Raw genomic sequence first — 18,922 nt, forward strand, 5'->3', positions numbered from 1 at the left:
CCTGGGTATGATATCCTCAGATATTGTTTTCATTTTTTGGATAAATGTCTTTGATGACGTCATATCCGTGAAAGTTGGGGCGGCACTGTCACGCTCTCATTTTTCAACCAAATTGCTTGAAAGTTTGGTCAAGTAATCTCCGACGAAGCCCGGACTTCGGTATTGCATTTCAGCTTGGTGGCTTAAAAATTAATTAATTAATGACTTTGGTCATTAACAATCTGAAAATTGTAAAAAAAATATTTTTTTTTTATAACACGATCCAAATTTACGTTCATCTTATTCTCCATCATTTTCTCATTCCAAAAACATATAAATATGTTATATTTGGATTAAAAACAAGCTCTGAAAATTAAAAATATAAAAATTATGATCAAAATTAAATTTTCGAAATCAATTTAAAAACACTTTTATCTTATTCCTTGTCGGTTCCTGATTCCAAAAACATATAGATATGATATGTTTGGATTGAAAACACGCTCAGAAAGTTAAAACGAAGAGAGGTACAGAAAAGCGTGCTATCCTTCTCAGTGCAACTACTACCCCGCTCTTCTTGTCAATTTCACTGCCTTTGGCATGAGCGGTGGACTGACGATGCTACGAGTATACGGTCTTGCTGCGTTGCATTGCGTTCAGTTTCATTCTGTGAGTTCGACAGCTACTTGGCTAAATGTTGTATTTTCGCCTTACGCGACTTGTTTTAATGTTATTGTTGATTGTCTTGGACACCATGCCAGCCAGTGCCAATGTTATTGTTGATTTTTGTAAGAACGCAACAACAACAAATGCAGCAAGTATTAACAAACTGACTTTGAAACGAACAAGCTTACGAACAAACGGGCGAGCGACCAAGCCAACGCATGGACATATCTTTCACCATACCAGTTGCAGGACATAACAAAATAACCAACCTCCACCATACCAACAAAAACAGACAACATGCACTATACAGAAGTACCATCCCAAATAATCCGGTGGGTGGCACAGTGAAAGTGTGTGTGGGTGGAGAAGAGGGGTGGGATCAATTAACGTTAACGCCCCACACGGCCCACAGTCACAATTACGATAATGCTCCACCGTCACAATAAACTTGGCTAAGTAGGATAATCTGCAGGAAATGACAAGGAACTACTCGGAAATAACACTCAGCAGTCCGGCTCCCACGGTGCGCTTTACTGACTGAGGCAATCCGCGACAATTGCTGAACGGTATATAAGTTCAGATGTCAGTGCCTGCAAATTACTTTGTCTCTCTCACTCTCTTTATGAATTAAGTGTGCTCGCTCGTTGTGCTGGTCACGCTCTCAGTCCTCGTTTGATTCTCGTTTTATGCAAATCTGCACACGAGAATGAGAAGCTGCGGGACATTTTAATTAAAAAAAAGCCACATAGCTAAATGTAAAAAAGTAATATAATTTAAAACCGACACTCGGTATTGACAGAGCTGAAAGTTTACACATCGGCCAACATATCGAAGTTTAGACATTTTTCGGAGAGAAGAAAATGGATTCGGTTTTGTTTTGGGTGTTGCTTCTCAGCGCGTGTGTTGGATTGAGCTCAGCGTGCAGTTGTTTTCCAGAGCAAGGGCCTGAGCGGTTCTGCAAATACGACATCAGTGAGTTTGTGTGTATGTGTGTGTGTGTGTGTGTGTGTGTGTGGGAGGGGGGTATGTGTGTGCGTGTGTGTGTGTATGTGTGTGTGTATGTGCGAGTGCGTGACGGTGTGTGTGTGTGTGTGTCTGTCCGTCTGTCTGTCTGTCTGTCTGTGTCTGTCTGTCTCTGTCTGTCGGTCTGTCCGTCCGTCTGACTGTCTGGCTGGCTGGCTGTCTGTCTTCCTGACTGACTGTCTGTCTGTCTGTCTGTCTGTCTGTCTGTCTGTCTGTCTGTCTGTCTGTCTGTCTGTCTGTCTGTCTGTCTGTCCGTCTGTCTGTCTGGGTGTGTCTGTCTGTGGTTTTTGTCTGATTTTGTGTTCACTATGTCACACTCTACATTTTCCGCCACAACGCTAGTATGATACTGCCGAGTAAGTCAAATGATCACGGAAGTAATCCAGGTTTGATACGTTTTGACTATAATTTATATGTCTTTCGCGAGTTGTGCCATAATTCGACTTCTCTTCTGTTTGTTTTTTGTTACATGTATCTTTTTACATTTAGTCAAGTTTTGACTAAATGTTTTAACATTGAGGGGGAATCGAGACGAGGGTCGTGGTGTATGTGTGTGTCTGTCTGTGCGTGTGTGTGTGTAGAGCGATTCAGACCAAACTACTCGACCGATCTTTATGAAAGTAGACATGAGAGTTCCTGGGAATGATATCCCCGGACGTTTTTTTCTTTTTTTCGAGAAATACTTTTGATGACGTCATATCCGGCTTTTTGTAAAAGTTGAGGCGGCACTGTCACACCCTCATTTTTCAATAAAATTGATTGAAAATTTTTGTAAAGCAATCTTCGACAAAGGCCGGACTTCGGTATTGCATTTCAGCTTGGTGGCTTAAAAATTAATTAATGACTTTGGTCATTAAAAATCTGAAAATTGTAATAATTTTTTTTTAATATAAAACGATCCAAATTTACGTTCATCTTATTCTACATAATTTCCTGATTCCAAAAACATATAAATATGTTATATTTGGATTAAAAACAAGCTCTGAAAATTAAAAATATAAAAATTATGATCAAAATTAAATTTCCGAAATCGATTTAAAAACAATTTCATCTTATTCCTTGTCGGTTCCTGATTCCAAAAACATATAGATATGATATGTTTGGATTAAAAACACGCTCATAAAGTTAAAACGAAGAGAGGTACAGAAAAGCGTGCTATGCAGCACAGCGAATTCGAAACCACTACCGCGCTGAACCGGCTCGTCAGTTTCACTCCGTTTTGCACAAGCGGCGGACTGCGGTCATTGTGAAAAAATGCAGTGCGTTCATTTTCATTCTAGTCTATTCAACTCCCAAAACGAACTCTGTAGCTATCGGCTCTATTTCAAATCTATATCTCTAGGAAGAGCACATGAAATACTCAGGGTCGAAAGGTAGGACGAAAATTATGACTCGCGCAAAGAACGTCACAATAAGAATTACAGTCTGGGATGCCCACTCAAAACACAGCCGTTTTCAATGTGATCGAGCAACTCAGCGCTCAAACTTTTATTTTAAGGTATTCCTGATGTGTGGTCACATATTTATAGCCCCAACCTGAACTGGGGCGATTTGATTTCCAAAGATGATGATGACACTTTAACTGTTACATTCGAAGTATGTTCCGAATTATTGTCAATTACATCGTCTGAGCGATGTTGTATTGTGTGTATGTTTTACGTATACTATACACTATTGTAAATGTTTCATTATGTCTGATTACACCCCCAGAAGACTTTTTTAACATGTGTTAAATAATCCTCTTGTGAAACCCGACAATGATGTACGTGTTTGGCAAACATAAAACAAAAATAAATACATAAATAAGATAAAAGAAAAACTGTGTGACGAATGTTCCAGCCATTAAATTTGTTCTCTCACTTTGCAGTTGTTCGAGGCACAGCAATGGCAGAATACAAAGAACTGGAGGAACCGCTGGACCACAGCGACCCCTACCCAGAGTTCAACTCTTTCGCTGACTGGGTCTACGCTGTCAAAGTGGACCGAGCCATTGTGGTGAGTCTTCTTTGACGGCTTAATTACTAGTGCCTACACAGCCCAGTTTGTCAACATCACGGGCCAAACATATCAATATAGACAACAACCATCATCGAACGCTGAAGAAGAAGTAACTAGCGCCAAAACCTGGGGTTGCCATTTTCACGCGAAATTTTCAATTATCACGTGTTCTGTGTGACTCACATAGAAAATATTAAGTGAGAGTGTTAATTATTAATTTTCAGTACTGTTATTAGCTTACTAGCGCCAAACCATATTAAACATGAACAACTGATAAATGGACATAAACGCCTGAAAATAAAGCATGATCACTTGATAATTACAATGTTCATTTAAAAATCAACATTTTTCAGTTTTGGTATTTTTGGTAATCAAAACGGGTTACTTGACCCAAATCTGAAAGTTAAATGTTATCTTGGGAAGAACATTAGTAATTTTCACTGGTAATTGTAATTTTTCTCTTGAAAATGGTAATTTTCCCTGATAATTGTAATTTTTCTCTTGAAAATGGTAATGTTCCCATGAAAATTGCAATGATGTGATTTTGGCGCTAGTAAGCCGTCGTATTCTTCTTGTAAAATGCCACACTTCCGCAGGCAGTCTAGTCATATCAACAGCAGAAGAATTGTTCGTACGGTCATTGCTTGGATGTGTACATGTTTTGTTGCGTCTTGTGCATGTCCTGCCGTGTGCTGACAAAACCGAGTAAGTCCATTTTTTTCAAAAATGATATTTTTTGTTCATCAAAGCTTAGAAATTAAGGCGCACCTTGTGTGTAAATTGTGACTTTGTGAAATAAATAGATAAGGAGATATAAAAAAGTAAGTCCACACCTTAAAAACTGTTTAAAGTACATCTGCCATGTGCTGACAAAACCGAGTAAGTCCATTTTTTCCCAAAAATGATATCTTTTTGTTCATCAAAACTAAGAAATCACGAAGCAGCCTGTGTGTAAATTTTGACTTTGTAAAATAAATAGATAAGGAGATATAGAAAAGTAAGTCCACAACTTCAAACATTTCTCAAAAAAAATTACATGTCAATTTGCTGGTAAAACCAAGTAAGTCCATCCACCAATCACAAGAACCTTTATGACGCTATAACCAATCAGAATGCAATGTTTTTGCCAGTATGACGTCAAAGTCAATCCGAATATTCTTGCGGCATTTTACTTGTTAGTAGGGGTGCTAGTTTTGGTGCAAGCGAGAGAGAGAGGGAGAGAGACTAAACAGGGAGAGAGTGAGAGAGGGGAAAGAAATCAGGTCCGAGGGGGGGGGGGGGGGGTGGAGGGAGAGAGAGAAATAAAGGGAAAGAGGAATTAGGGAGGGAGGAAGAGAGTAAGAGGAAGAGAGTAAGAGGGAGAGAGATAGCGAGAGAGGTAGGGAGGGATAGAAAGAGAGATGGAGGGAGGAAAAGAGAGAGATAGGGAGGGATGGAGAGAGAGAGACAAGGATCGTCAGGAGAATTATATATAAATAGAGAAGAAAAATGTTTAAAATAAAACGTCATAAGGTGACGTCATTATGTCTCGCCTTATCGAAAGAGGTCATTTGTGTGTTCTAAACTTTAAATGACGTCATTTGTGAGTTCTAAACTTAAAATGACGTATTTTCTGTATGGGTCGTCTGACAAGAATTTTAAAACTATCATTATAGGAAAATTGGGAACCCCTTGGACTTACTTGGTTTTGTCAAAACATTCATGCACACTTAAAAAGTTGTTTTTGGTTGTGGACTTACTTGTTCATATCTGCTTATCTAAGCACTCTAAAAAGTAGAAATTAGCACACAAGATGCGCATTGATTTCTTCTTTTTGATGAACAAAAAATATCATTTTGAAAAAAAAAAGACTTACCAAAGCGGAAGGTCGTGGGTTCGAATCCCGGCCGCACCTGACGGGTAATTAAGGTGAAGATTTTTCCGATATCCCAGGTCAACTTACGTGCAGGCCTGCTGGTGCCTTAATTATCACCCTTCGTGCGTACACGCAAGCACAAGACCAAGTGCGCACGGAAAAGATCGTGCAGTCCAAAGCAGAGTTTGGTGGGTTATAGAAACACGAAAATACCCAGCATGCTTTCACCGAAAACGGCGTATGGCTGCCTAAATGGTTTTGTAAAAACGGTCATCCACGTACAAATCCACTCGTGCAAAAGCACACGTGTACGTGGGAGTTTCAGCCCACGAACGCAAAAGAAGAAGAAGAAGCAGAACTAAAACGCCTTCACAAAAATTGCGCCCTCGCTGTTATAACCCGTCAATCGGGACAGTGAATGTTTCCGTACCATGTCCACACGCCATCTGAATTGCTTAATATCAATTCAAACGTAACACATCTATAAATAGATTCAGAAAACATTGACACCTGCAATAAAATCACTTTCGTGCCTGTGCTAGCATTTTAATGTCCAGAAATATTTCTAAGACATCAAACCCGGGTAAATACTGTTTGATTTGAATTTCAAATAATGTGATTTAAGGTTGTAACTATAAGCTTAGTACCCAAACTTACAACAACAAAACATTACCGGAACAACAAAACATGCTGTGTAGCTTAAAAACTTGTACGTGACTAATATGTATTTTAGCAAATCTCCGCAATCGGATATGCTCATCATTCTCCAAGGCACTCAAACTAACACTCACGTACACAGTCATACACAAGAACCAGCTTTTATTCTTGACTGGACATAGTCCTTAGATCAAGACTGGTTTTAATCAGAACAAACACACAAACGCACACATTGTTACAGGTTCGCTTCGAAAGTATCTGTGAGAATCGTACCGAAATGAGCCAGAGCGTTGTTTAGAGATCAAATAAGCAAAGGGAAGTAAGCGCTCTAATGTGCACACGACATGTGTAATAGAGTAAGCGAGAGTTATACGGAACGTTTCTCCTGGCACCTGAGAGAATAACGCATTGAAATGAACAAGCGACTTTCATTCTAAAAAAAAAGCATTACTTTTTCTTCCAAATGTTTTGACAAAACCAAGTAAGTCCACTTGCTTAGATCTGTCAAATTTTTTAGATCTGATATAATGGAAAAAAGTGACAAAACCAAGTAAGTCCACAAAATGCCCAACAAAACAAAAACCATCCATCAGATCATTATCAAACTCGGGTTGTAAACGTACATTAATGCTATTTATCTTATTATCTCTGTAGGTTGATCAAGATAATCGTCACTTTTGAGAAATGTAATAAAACAGAAAAAGTCGTTTATCTCGGAACTAGGTTCAGTGGACTTACTCGGTTTTGTCAGCACACGGCAGATGTCTTGTGTGGAAATGACAAAGAGTTTCGAGAGAAAGTTTGTCTCGGTGACTTAAAGGCACACCCCTAATTGTGTAAACAGTTCGCCTCACCATCTCAGATGGCCAGGCTTTTACATATAGATAAGACCAATCCCTCCAATTAGTCTCCCATCAAACATCAGCACCTTGACGGCACTCGTGGCTTTTAAGACATTATTTCATCAAAGAATTCCCACTGTGCACAGACACTGACACTGACACTGACACTGACACTGACACTGACACTGACACAGACACAGACACAGACACAGACACTGACACTGACACTGACACTGAAACTGACACTGACACTGACACTGATTTTATTGTGTAGGCCGACGACCCGTTCACAAACATTGTGAAAAAAAGACGTGATTGCAAAAGGATTGTACGCGACAATCATGTGAAGGAGCATACACACACACACACACACACACACACACACACACACACACACACACACACACACACACACACACACACACACACACACACACACACACACACACAAACAGACCAAAGCTGTTTAACACGCAACCGGCATCCATGTGCTGTGGGCAGCAGCATTTACACGTGAACTCTTTGTGTGCAACATCAATCCAAGCGTTCTTCTCGTCGCTTTAGTGAATAAAACATGTACCTAGTAACGTTTCTAATTTGCTCTACGGCAGGGCTCCTAAAGAGGCTTTCAATATCATGTCCTACTGTCCAAATAGTATACTTCTTTCTAATATCGTCATACAAGAACATTCAAACAAAAAAATGGTTCCCGTCTTCGACATTGTTTGGACAGAAAGGGCAGCTTTTACTTTCCAACTGAACAGAAGAGGATGAAACCTCTTATTTATTCTCAGTTCGTTGATACCAAAACGAAATTTTACCATTACATCTCTGAACTTTTTAATAGTGATATCATTCAAATACTTTTCAGCTTTGAAAGAAATTTTAAACAATCGGTAACTTTAAAATATGTCATTTGATTGAATTTAGATTAACCATTCTTCGTTAAAACGCTCAATCAATTTCTTTTTTAAACTGAAAAGGAAGGCGGATTAATTTTCCACTCCGTTCTCCCACACATGTTCAAAACCATAATGTCCAAGACATTCTTTTATATAACACAACTAATTTCCCTGCATATTCAGGTTTGACTGCAGCATTGTGAGAACGTGTTTCGAAAATCTCCACTCTGGCATTTTCTTAATTCTAAACCAATATTTAAACACAAAAATTGTGCTATCAACATAATTATAGTGGATATCGTCCTGTGTCGCCGTATAGTGGGGGGTTGGGTGTTTTTCTGCTGACGTTTAAAAGCCGCTCACATGCAAAAACATGGGCCGACTCAATACTGGCTAATCTTCTCATACCCCAGATCTGTGAGGCGTACAAGAGCATCGGTTTTACCTGTACGTCAAACAATTTTAAAAAAACAGAACAGTGTCCATGCTCCCTAACGCCCACATGGTCTTCATCAATTCTACAATTTTTCCTTTTGCTTTACTGGCATATTCTGCACATGCTGAATCAAAAGACAGCCTTGTTGTGAATATAGATCCCAAATACTTATAACTGTTCACAATTTCAATCTCTTTCTTATCATAAAACCACTTCTCTCCAGCCGCTTTATGACCACCTTTTCTAAAAAAAAAACCCATTACTTTCGTTTTGTCCAAATTCACATCCAGTCCTAACTTTCTAGAGGCATGTTCTAAATTGTTTAACTGGTTTTGCAGTCTAACTGGTGTCGATGAGATCAAAACAATATCATCGGCAAACAACATCAAAAAAGTTCTTCCGCTCCAGGCAACAACTGTATACCATGCTTTCCTTTCTCCCGCACAAAGTCAGCCACCTCTGTAATTAGCAAGGAAAAAAATCAGAGGGCTCAATAAACAACCTTGCTTCAAACCACAGGCGCATGAAAAAAAGTCGGACAATTTTGAACACTGTGCACAAAGAGCACCGAGCCTGTTTATTGGTGGCATGTGAAGTGGAGGGTTGGTCACATTCCATGTAAAAGCCTGACGGGAAGGAGTGTGCCTTTAATAATCATATATTATAATTATATCAACAGCAGAGAAGTTCGTGCTTGTCGGGTCACCGCTAGGCTGTGCGTGTGTGGATATCATACGTTTTGAACTCTTTGCAGATGCCCCGTAACATGACGACAGCAAAGACGGTAAAAATAAGAACATCCACCCAGGATAATCTGTGTGGCTCCCGCTTTGCTCTTGACATCGACTACGTTTTCTTTGGTGAGTTCACTGTGTGGCTCTACCAGTCTGGATGCCTGTCTGTCTCTGTCTAGTTTCCTGTTTGACCGTCTAAACTGTCGGTCGTGCCTATCTCCCCTCGCTCTCTTACCAAGTCCCTTTCTCTCTCTCTGTCTCTCTCTGTCTCTCAACCCCGAACACACACGCACTCACCGGCGCACGCACACACACACACACACACACACACACACACACACTCTCGCACACGCGCACACACACACACACACACTCGCACGCACTCACGCACACAAGTACACAATCGCACGTACACACACACACACATACACACACACACACTCGCACGCACTCACTCACACAAGTACACACTCGCACGCACACACGTACCCACACTACACGGCATAGCACACACACACACACACACACACACACACACACACACACACACACACACACACACACACACACACACACACACACACACACACACACACTGTAACAACGTTTTTGACTTTTCAACGTTTTCTTCTTAAAGCTGTGGTCTATTTATGACTTTCCGGGGCTACGAGGTTGAAAAATAGGGATAAAATCATGTACAGAATTCTGTACAGCAAACGCTACCCGAAACCCCACCTATACGGCGTTGTATGACCTTGAGAGCTTCAGTCAACGCTTGAATTTTGCAGTGGTAACATCCGGTTTGCTCTCTCAGAGCTGAGCATATTTGTCGAGAAGGATCGAGCAGAAAAAATAAATGACTTGGCAGGGATTCGCACTAAAGGCCTCGGGGCCTCGAAATTTTGGGGCCGATGTCTTAACCGCTAGGCCACTCCACCAGTGTTGTCAAAGATAAATTTTTTTTTATAATTTTATATCTTTCTACGCTTGAATTACCATTCATGCGTTTCAAAAACGTAAAAATTGCCATTAAAATTTGCCTTGGTTTGCAAACATGTTTCACGGAATCGCAGTGCATGTTTACACCGTCATGCTACACGACATTCGCGCCATGCGAATAGCTGCGATATCTATTTACAACATGCAAGAAAAATGAGAAGAACAGTACTTGAATCCCTCCAAAGCTCTGTGCAGTTGAAAACAGACATCTAAGAAATAGTTATACATGTATAATTCACTTCTGAACAATGGGCGGATAGAGATATAAATCATGCTTCTTCAAGAATAACATAACATTAATTCATATCAATGTTTTTCCTTCTTTTTCTCGATTGGCGCAGTAGCCTAGTGGTTAGGACATGCGACACGAAGTCTCGAGGTCGAGAGTTCGAATCTTCGCCGGGGCGTTTATTTTTTCCCCTTGATCTCTCTTGAAGATAAAATATGATCAGTCTTGAGAGAGCAAACCGGATGTTATCCCTGCAAAATTCAAGCGTTGACTGAAGCTCTCAAGGTCATACACGCCGTATAGGTGGGGTTTCGGGTAGCGTTTGCTGTTCAGAATTCTGTACATGATTGTATCCTTATTAATTTTTTCAACCTCGTAGCCCCGGAAAGTCATAAATAGACCACAGCTTTAACACCCTTATGTTCTTTCTCTGCAGCTAGTTTCAACTACGATGGAGAAGTGGAGACCGGCTTGTGTGACCCCAACACGCCATGGGACAGTCTGACTGAATGGGACCAAGAGCTGATAACCGACCACATTGTTGATTTCTGTACGAACAGGGACAAGCCAGTTACTCCCCCTGAACCGTGAAAAACGTTCACCTAATTCCTCTTTGTCAAATTAGTTCTAAACTGGTCGTTGGAAATGTCCACCTGTATTTCTGTGAAACAGGGGATATCTGTTTTCTTATGTTATTTTAAATTATTAAAAGAGACTGCAGTATATATTCAGAGACAAAAGGCTTTGTGTTTGGGATGACTGATGTTTTGTGTGTTTGTGTGTGTGTGTGTGTGTGTGTGTGTGTTTGTGTGTGTGTATGTGTGTGTGTGTGTGTGTACGTTCGTTCGTGTGTGCGTGCGTGCGTGCGTGCGTGCGTGTGTGTGTGTTTGTTTGTATGTGTGTGTGTGTGTGTGTGTTTATGGCAGTGTGTGTGTGTGTGTGTGTGGTTGCGTGCGTGCGCGCGTATGCCTGCCTGCTTGCTTGTGTCGGTGTGGCTTTCAGTCTGTCAGCCCGTCTCTCTGTCTCCCTGTCTGTATGTATGGATATTCGTCTGTATGACCGCAAAAAAGACAAGAAAAATGTTCATTCAAAATGAACAGCGTCGATGCAATGTCTACCAAAGATTTATTTTGGGAAGTGTTAAAAGGTTAGGGTCAAAAGTCAATGAATTGCATGTTGTGCTGGATATATAAATTGTTTATTTCAGTCAATGCTTGCTATGAATTGATCAAACAGCCACAAGAAAAAACAAGTCGCGTAAGGCGAAATTACTACATTTAGTCAAGCTGTGGAACTCACAGAATGAAACTGAACGTAGTCCGCCGCTAGTGCAAAAGGCAGTGAAAGTGACGAGCCTGTTTGGCGCGGTAACGGTTGCGCTGTGCTTCATAGCACGCTTTACTGTACCTCTCTTCGTTTTAACTTTCTGAGCGTGTTTTTAATCCAAACATATCATATCTATATGTTTTTGGAATCAGGAACCGACAAGGAATAAGATGAAATAGTTTTTAAAACGATTTCGAAAAAAAAAAAATTGATAATAATTTTTATATATTTAATTTTCAGAGCTTGTTTATAATCCAAATATAACATATTTATATGTTTTTGGAATCAGAAAAGGATGAAGAATAAGATGAACGTAAATTTGGATCGTTTTATAAATTTTTATTTTTTTACAATTTTCAGATTTTTAATGACCAAAGTCATTAATTAATTTTTAAGCCACCAAACTGAAATGCAATACGGAAGTCCGGCCTTCGTCGAAGATTGCTTGGCCAAAATTTCAATCAATTTGATTGAAAAATGAGGGTGTGACAGTGCAGCCTCAACTTGTACAAAAAAGCCGGATATGACGTCATAAAAGACGTTTATAAAAAAAACAAAAAAAACCGTCCTGGAATATCATTCCCAGGAAGTCTCATGTCAAATTTCATAACGATCGGTCCAGTAGTTTAGTCTGAATCGTTCTACACACACACACACAGACAGACACACAGACAGACACACACGCACACACACACACACACACACACACACACACACACACACACACACGCACATACACCAAGACCCTCGTCTTGATTCCCCCCTCTATGTTAAGACATTTAGTAAAAACTTTTTAATTAAAAAATAGAGCTTGTTTGAAACAGGTAGAAAGGAAGAGTTGATATTGCAATATCTGTACGTGGGAATGTGGTGAAAAAGAGTGCTAAAAGTAGTAAGTCGGCCTCAGATCCATTTCAAATATTTATTGCAGAAAAAACAAAATACAAATTAAAAACAAAACCACAGAACCATTACCAGGTGTCATAGGAATGTTTGAAAACAATAGTTTTAATTTTACACTGTAAATACAGGAATCAGAATTAAACACCTCAAATTGGCACATGCATAATGAATCACCTGGAATTGCAACATGGAGATACTGAAGTAATTGGAAACAAACACTTGAAATTGACAGAGAAACAATTGAAAATATATTACTGACATGAGCGTACAATATTTTAATGGAAGTGCATTTTTAGCACGAAGCATCCGCAGGAGGATGCACTAACAATTACATAGTGCCACAAAATGTGTACGGACATTTCACAACCGTGCATTATTAGCACAGAACACATACATGGGGGCGCACAAAACATTATTGTACCATGATGATGATCGGGATTGTTGAAGATCTTTTCTTGTGCAAGGCGCCCCTGTATGACCGCAACTGATCCAACCGGCCGCATCTGAACAAACGACGTCGAAACGGCGCGAAACACGTCCTCTCGGTTGGTCTCGGATTGACTCGGCTCCTCTCGGTCTTTTTTTTGTGTGTGTCTTTTTTTCTTTTCCTTATGGTCGGAGTGGTATATTTATGTACATCTTAGATTAAAAAAAACACCCGAAAGCTGTGTTTAATCGTTTCGCGTAAATTGTACATTTTTTTCAGCTTTGAAATTGTTTTGGCTTGGAGAGTCAGCGCGCTTTGGCTTGGAGACTAATTCTCCACAGGCACGTTCTTCCCAACCACAGATACCAGCGTCGTCCGCGACGCTGGAAAAACGTGCATCTAATTTCGCACTTGCTAAACTCTACGTGAAATGTAATAAATGTAACATGAGTCAGTGCTTATTAATCTGATATTAATACTCCATCGTCTTTGACCTTGTGTTAACTTCATACTGGCTCACACGGAAGTACGAGCTAATAACAAAAGAACAAGCGCATTACAAACAATAAAAAATATTTTATTACTCATATGAATGGCTCTATATATCAGGGAAAAAAACCACCACAATCATATATAATTGCATTGCGCGCAGTCGTTATATTTCTGCACGAAACATCAGATTAAACGCAAAAGAAACCATAAGTGTAACTGTGTGCAGTGATTTTGTTCACCTTCCAAACTACAGCACGTGTGCATATTTTATCATACTTATCATACTTTTCATTTAATAAATTCTCTTTCTCTGTTCAGCTATTAATTCATAATGTTAAAAAAAAATCTAATTGCCAGTTTGTGTGAATGTGTAGAGCGATTCAGATACAAAGACGGGACCAATCCTCATCAAACTTTGCACAAGAGTTCCAATCCTTTTTATTCCTTATTTTTCCATAACGGTCTTCGATGACGTCATATCCGGCTTTTTGTGAAAGTTGAGGCGGCACTGTCACACCCTCATTTTTCGATCAAATAGATTGAAATTTTGGTCAAGCAATCTTCGACAAAGCCCGGACTATGGGATTGCATTTCAGCTTAGAAGCTTAAATACTGATGATGAGTTTGGTCATTAAAAATCTCAAAATTCGAATTCATCAAAGCCTTCCCGCTGTGCCACAGAGAACACCCAGGCTGTTTATTGGTGGTGAAATTACAATTTTAGGAATCGATCCAGGATGTTATTTTTGTTAATCATTTTCTGATTCCAAATACACATAGATATGGTGTTTTTTTTTTTAATAAAAACAAGCTCAGAAAGTTAAAAAGATTACAGAAAAGCGCTGTAGGCTACTGCACTATACTGGCTTGTCACTTCAAGCGATCAGTTACGTTTTCCAAGTGAATCATAGTGTGTCAGCGCTTTCAGTCTCGGTCGCGAGGTATCCGCGGTGTATCCGCGAAGCATTGTCTTTCTGTATTGCAGTGCGTTCAGTATCATTCTGTGAGTTTGACAGATTGACTAAATGTATCAATTCGCTTCACGTGACTTGTTTATGTTTTGGCATTGCTGAATTAGGATCAAATGGTTCTTTTTTTGGTCGTTTTGGTTATTGTTCTTTATTTCTTCGTGGAATTCATGCCTTACCTCTTTCATCAGTACTTACTTTTCCATTCGTAATAATTGTAAATCAGGGGATGAATCATTGCAAAAGTACAACAAAACAAAATAAAACAAAACAAAACAAAACAAAACAAAAAACACACAAATCAAAACAAAACAACAACAACAACAACAATAACAATAACAACACCAACAACAACTACAACAACAACAGGGACAACAACAACAATTGCGACGCATCATACACAACAGTCGCCTTAAATAAGAAAGCAATTTTGCCAAAAGAGTTTGTTTATCATAGAATTAAACAAAAATGTCCACAGAAGATTTTTCTCTCTCCTTTTTATATTTAGTCAAGTTTTGACTAAATATTTTAACATCGAGGGGGAATCGAAACGAGGGTCGTGGTGTATGTGCGCGTGTGTGTGTGTGCGTGCGTGTGTGCGTGTGTGTGTGTGTGTAGAGCGATTCAGACTAAACTACTGGACCGATCTTTATGAAATTTGACATGAGAGTTCCTGGGTATGAAATCCCCGAACGTTTTTTTCATTTTATTTGAAAATAAAACAATATAAAAAACATGATCAAAATTAAATTTCCGAAATCGATTTAAAAACAATTTCATCTTATTTCTTGTCGGTTCCTGATTCCAAAAACATATAGATATGATATGTTTGGATTAAAAACACGCTCAGAAAGTTAAAACGAAGAGAGGTACAGTAAAGCGTGCTATGAAGCACAGCGCAACCGCTGCCGCGCCAAACAGGCTCGTCACTTTCACTGCCTTTTGCACTAGCGGCGGACTACGTTCTAACTATATGTATCGATTGGAGATTGGATTTCCCTTCTTTGAGTCATGTGACGTCAGAGGCCGACAAAACTTTATAATTTGGCTTTTCAGGTTGACCGAAACTTCAAAGGAACTAAAAAAAAAAAAACGTCATGTGTTTGATTGCATGTGTGTGTGCTGTTCAATGTCAAAACAACAACAAAGTGAGTACATGACGTGTGTTTTGTAGTTCCTTTGAAGTTTCGGTCAACCTGAAACGCCCAAATATGAAGCTTATGTGTTTGATTGCATGTGGATTGCATGCATGTGTTTGTGTGCTCGTTCAATCGTCAAAACAACAACAAAGTCATAGTACCTGAAAGGAATTCGATCGATACATAAATGTTATTTGCGTGTTTGACCAAAATATGACATTTTACACAGATCTCGACAGTCATTGTTCACCTCGACCGCTAGCGCGGTCTCGGAGAACAATGACTGTCTCGATCTGTGTAAAATGTCATATTTTGGTCAAACACGCAAATAACGTATAATATACGACTTGTGTCTGTCTGTGTGTGTGTGTGTGTCTGTGTGTGTGTGTGTGTGTGTGTGTGTGTGTGTGTGTGTGTGTGTGTGTGTGTGTGTTTGTTTGTGTGTGTGTGTGTGTGTGTGTGTGTGTCCGCGATGCACGGCCAAAGTTCTCGATGGATCTCTTTCAAATTTGGTGGCCATATTCAGGTACACCCCGGACACAACCTGGTCGATGAGATATTTCAACACGTGCTCTCAGCGCGCAGCGCTGAACCGATTTTGGTTTTTCTCTGGATCCATTCCCAGTAACTCTTCCTTATCTTCTCCAGTGTTTTCAGCGTTTATCTCCCTTCCTTCGTGTGGCGTCAATCCATATTCCCGTTTCTATTTTTAGAAGGTAACTGTCGACAACGCTCAATCCATATTCCCGTTATACTATTTTTAGAAGGTCCTCTCTTCTCCAGTGTTTTGCGCGTTTATCTCCCTTCCTTCGTGCGGTGCGCCGGCTTCGGCTCGACTTCTTCCCGGCGAGGCCGTACTCGGCGAAGCGGGTATTCATCTAGTCTCTGATATATCCTGTAATAATGAAGTCTGTGGGCAGTACGAATTCATCAATAAAAGTCAAGGTTACCGTCCCAAATTAACGTGGAAAGATCGTCATAAAATGTATACGGGGTTGTGCAAAAAAAGCGCCCTATTTTCTTTATGATCTTATTTTTGACTGCGAGGAGATATTTAGAAAATTTGTTCACCAAACAACAGCAGAATGATAGGAGATTATATCTTGCAAATTTGGGAGATACTGGTCTGTCCTTAGTAGTTGATTATATCCTCTATCCAGGCTCTTCGTCGTTGAAGAACTGCTGCAACACGAACGTTGACATTGTCCATGACTCGTCCAATCATACCAGCTGGTATGCGACTGATTTCCATTCTGATGTTGTCCAGGATCTGGGGTTTGTTGCCGTATATCCTGTTCTTGATGTATCTCCACAGAAAGTAGTCGGGTGGGTTGAGATCAGGGGAGTAGGGTGGCCTTGAAAGCTTCGCCTCTTGTTTTCTTTGCACTGACATTCTCACAGCATCTAAACGACAGGGTGACTGTGGTTGAAAACAAAGTTGAAAAACAAAATAAATCGGTACTCACCAAGACGAAGACAGCACAAAGACGAGGTAGATATTGTGCCTCTAGAGGCTTCTTCGGGACAACGAATACACAGGTAAACAAAACCAAAAACCAAAACCAAAAGCAGCATAAATCCAAAAAGGGGTTACAATATGGAGGGAAATATAAATGCATACCAGCGCTCATTGGTTAATAACAGGATATTCGATGATTATTTTCACGTGGGTAGCTTCCCTTTGCTGCACAATATTTACATATGTTTTAGACCAATGAGCGCTGGTATGCATATTCGATGCGGATACATGATTTGTCCCCAAGTGGATTAGCGGCTCGCAAACGAAGATTCGTCCAAATGATGGTTAAAAACAACCTGCAGCGGACGGAAGCTGAAAACTAAAGGCACATAATAGTTCAAACAATCATTCAACTGTATTTATTTGACCTTACACAGACTTTAGGAAGAGGCAAACCGTCTTGAACAATATTTTTCCCCAGGAAGCGACTCCAAGAACACAGAAGACTCGAAGGGCGGGGATATAGCTCAGTTGGTAGCGCGCTGGATTTGTATTCAGTTGGCCGCTGTCAGCGCGAGTTCGATCCCAGGTTCGGCGGAAATTTATTTCACAGAGTCAACTTTGTGTGCAGACTCTCTTCGGTGTCCGAACCACCCCCCGTGTATACTACATTGGGTGTGCACGTTAAAGATCCCACGATTGACAAAAGGGTCTTTCCTGGCAAAATTGCTTAGGCACAGTTAATAATTGTCTACCATACCCGTGTGACTTGGAATAAGGCCGTGAAAGGTAAATATGCGCCGACATGGCTGCAATCTACTGGCCGTATAAAATTTCATCTCACACGGCATCACTGCAGAGCGCCTAGAACTGTACCCACGGAATATGCGCGATATAAGCTTCATTGATTGATTGATTGATTGATTGAAGGTGAGTGACAGACCTTGTAGTCTTTCTGTGATAGTAGTAGTCCAGTGGACGATACCTTCCGCCTGTGCTCTGTTATCGATTCAGGTTCTTTCTCCGACTATGCTTTGCGCACAACTCTATGCGACCCCAACATACAGTGGGCCAGCCTGAGCATCGAGCACCAGAGACATCTCCATACAGGGGATTACCGCAAGTACTTCTCAGCTCCGTCGAAGAAAGAAAAAGCTCATGTTAAATATTAGCATTAAACACAGTAAAAGGGACGGTTCTACCCGTGTAAACGATTTTACAAACCCCATCTCAAATCTGGTCAGATCTTTTACACTGAATATATGAAGGTCATCCCTCCATTTATAGACACATAATAATAATAATAATAATAATAATAATAATAATAATAATAATAATAATAATAATAATAATAATAAAACATTCTTCTATAGCGCTGTTCACCACCAGATAACAGTATCATGGCGCTTTACAAAACATTGGACATTAAAAAAAAAGCAACATTTTACATATAAAAAGTTTCCTCGTACGAAATAAAATACAAGCATTATTAGCTTACATTTCATAAACAACAACCCCATAAATAAAATAATCTAGAAAATAAAAAAAACAATTAAAAAATCAACAGCCTTTCCGCCCAGAGTGGGATTTGTCTGTGTGATCAATTAGGTTCTTAAAAAGCCACTAGTGGCTAATTCATCAAACAAATTGGAAGACAGGCGGCAGCGAGAATAATGTTATTTTGGTCTTTGTCCAAGTGGGGCATAATCCTATCCCATGGGAAAGTCTCAGCAGATCTGAGATAGACAGCGGAATTGTTTGCATGAAGGACTAAAAGTCACAATTATTCGGAAATAAAAGTCACAATTATTCGGAAATAAAAGTCACGATTATTCGGAAATAACAATAATAGTGGTTGTGTTCACGAAATCTGCCTAACCTGTTGAACTTG

At 39.9% G+C, this 18,922-nt stretch overlaps 1 protein-coding gene across 1 annotated transcript; it reads left to right on the forward strand.

The window, feature by feature from the left end:
* Window positions 1-1,240: 1,240 nt before the first annotated feature.
* On the forward strand, window positions 1,241-11,042 carry LOC138968948 (metalloproteinase inhibitor 3-like). Its single transcript, XM_070341629.1, has 4 exons — window positions 1,241-1,614; window positions 3,533-3,660; window positions 9,110-9,215; window positions 10,754-11,042. The coding sequence occupies exons 1-4, from the start codon at window positions 1,503-1,505 to the stop codon at window positions 10,906-10,908; spliced, it is 501 nt and encodes a 166-aa protein (XP_070197730.1). The 5' UTR covers window positions 1,241-1,502; the 3' UTR covers window positions 10,909-11,042.
* Window positions 11,043-18,922: the final 7,880 nt, after the last annotated feature.

This window comes from Littorina saxatilis, linkage group LG6, assembly GCF_037325665.1.
Source record: "Littorina saxatilis isolate snail1 linkage group LG6, US_GU_Lsax_2.0, whole genome shotgun sequence".
Lineage (NCBI taxonomy): Eukaryota > Metazoa > Mollusca > Gastropoda > Littorinimorpha > Littorinidae > Littorina > Littorina saxatilis.

What these genes read in the sequence shown, in the direction of transcription:
- LOC138968948 (XM_070341629.1), top strand. Translation starts at nt 1,503, where the DNA reads ATGGATTCGGTTTTGTTTTGGGTGTTGCTTCTCAGCGCGTGTGTTGGA. An exon ending in AAGTGGACCGAGCCATTGTG is followed by an intron (nt 3,661 to 9,109) that starts GTGAGTCTTCTT and finishes AACTCTTTGCAG; the next exon opens with ATGCCCCGTAACATGACGAC. An exon ending in CATCGACTACGTTTTCTTTG is followed by an intron (nt 9,216 to 10,753) that starts GTGAGTTCACTG and finishes CTTTCTCTGCAG; the next exon opens with CTAGTTTCAACTACGATGGA.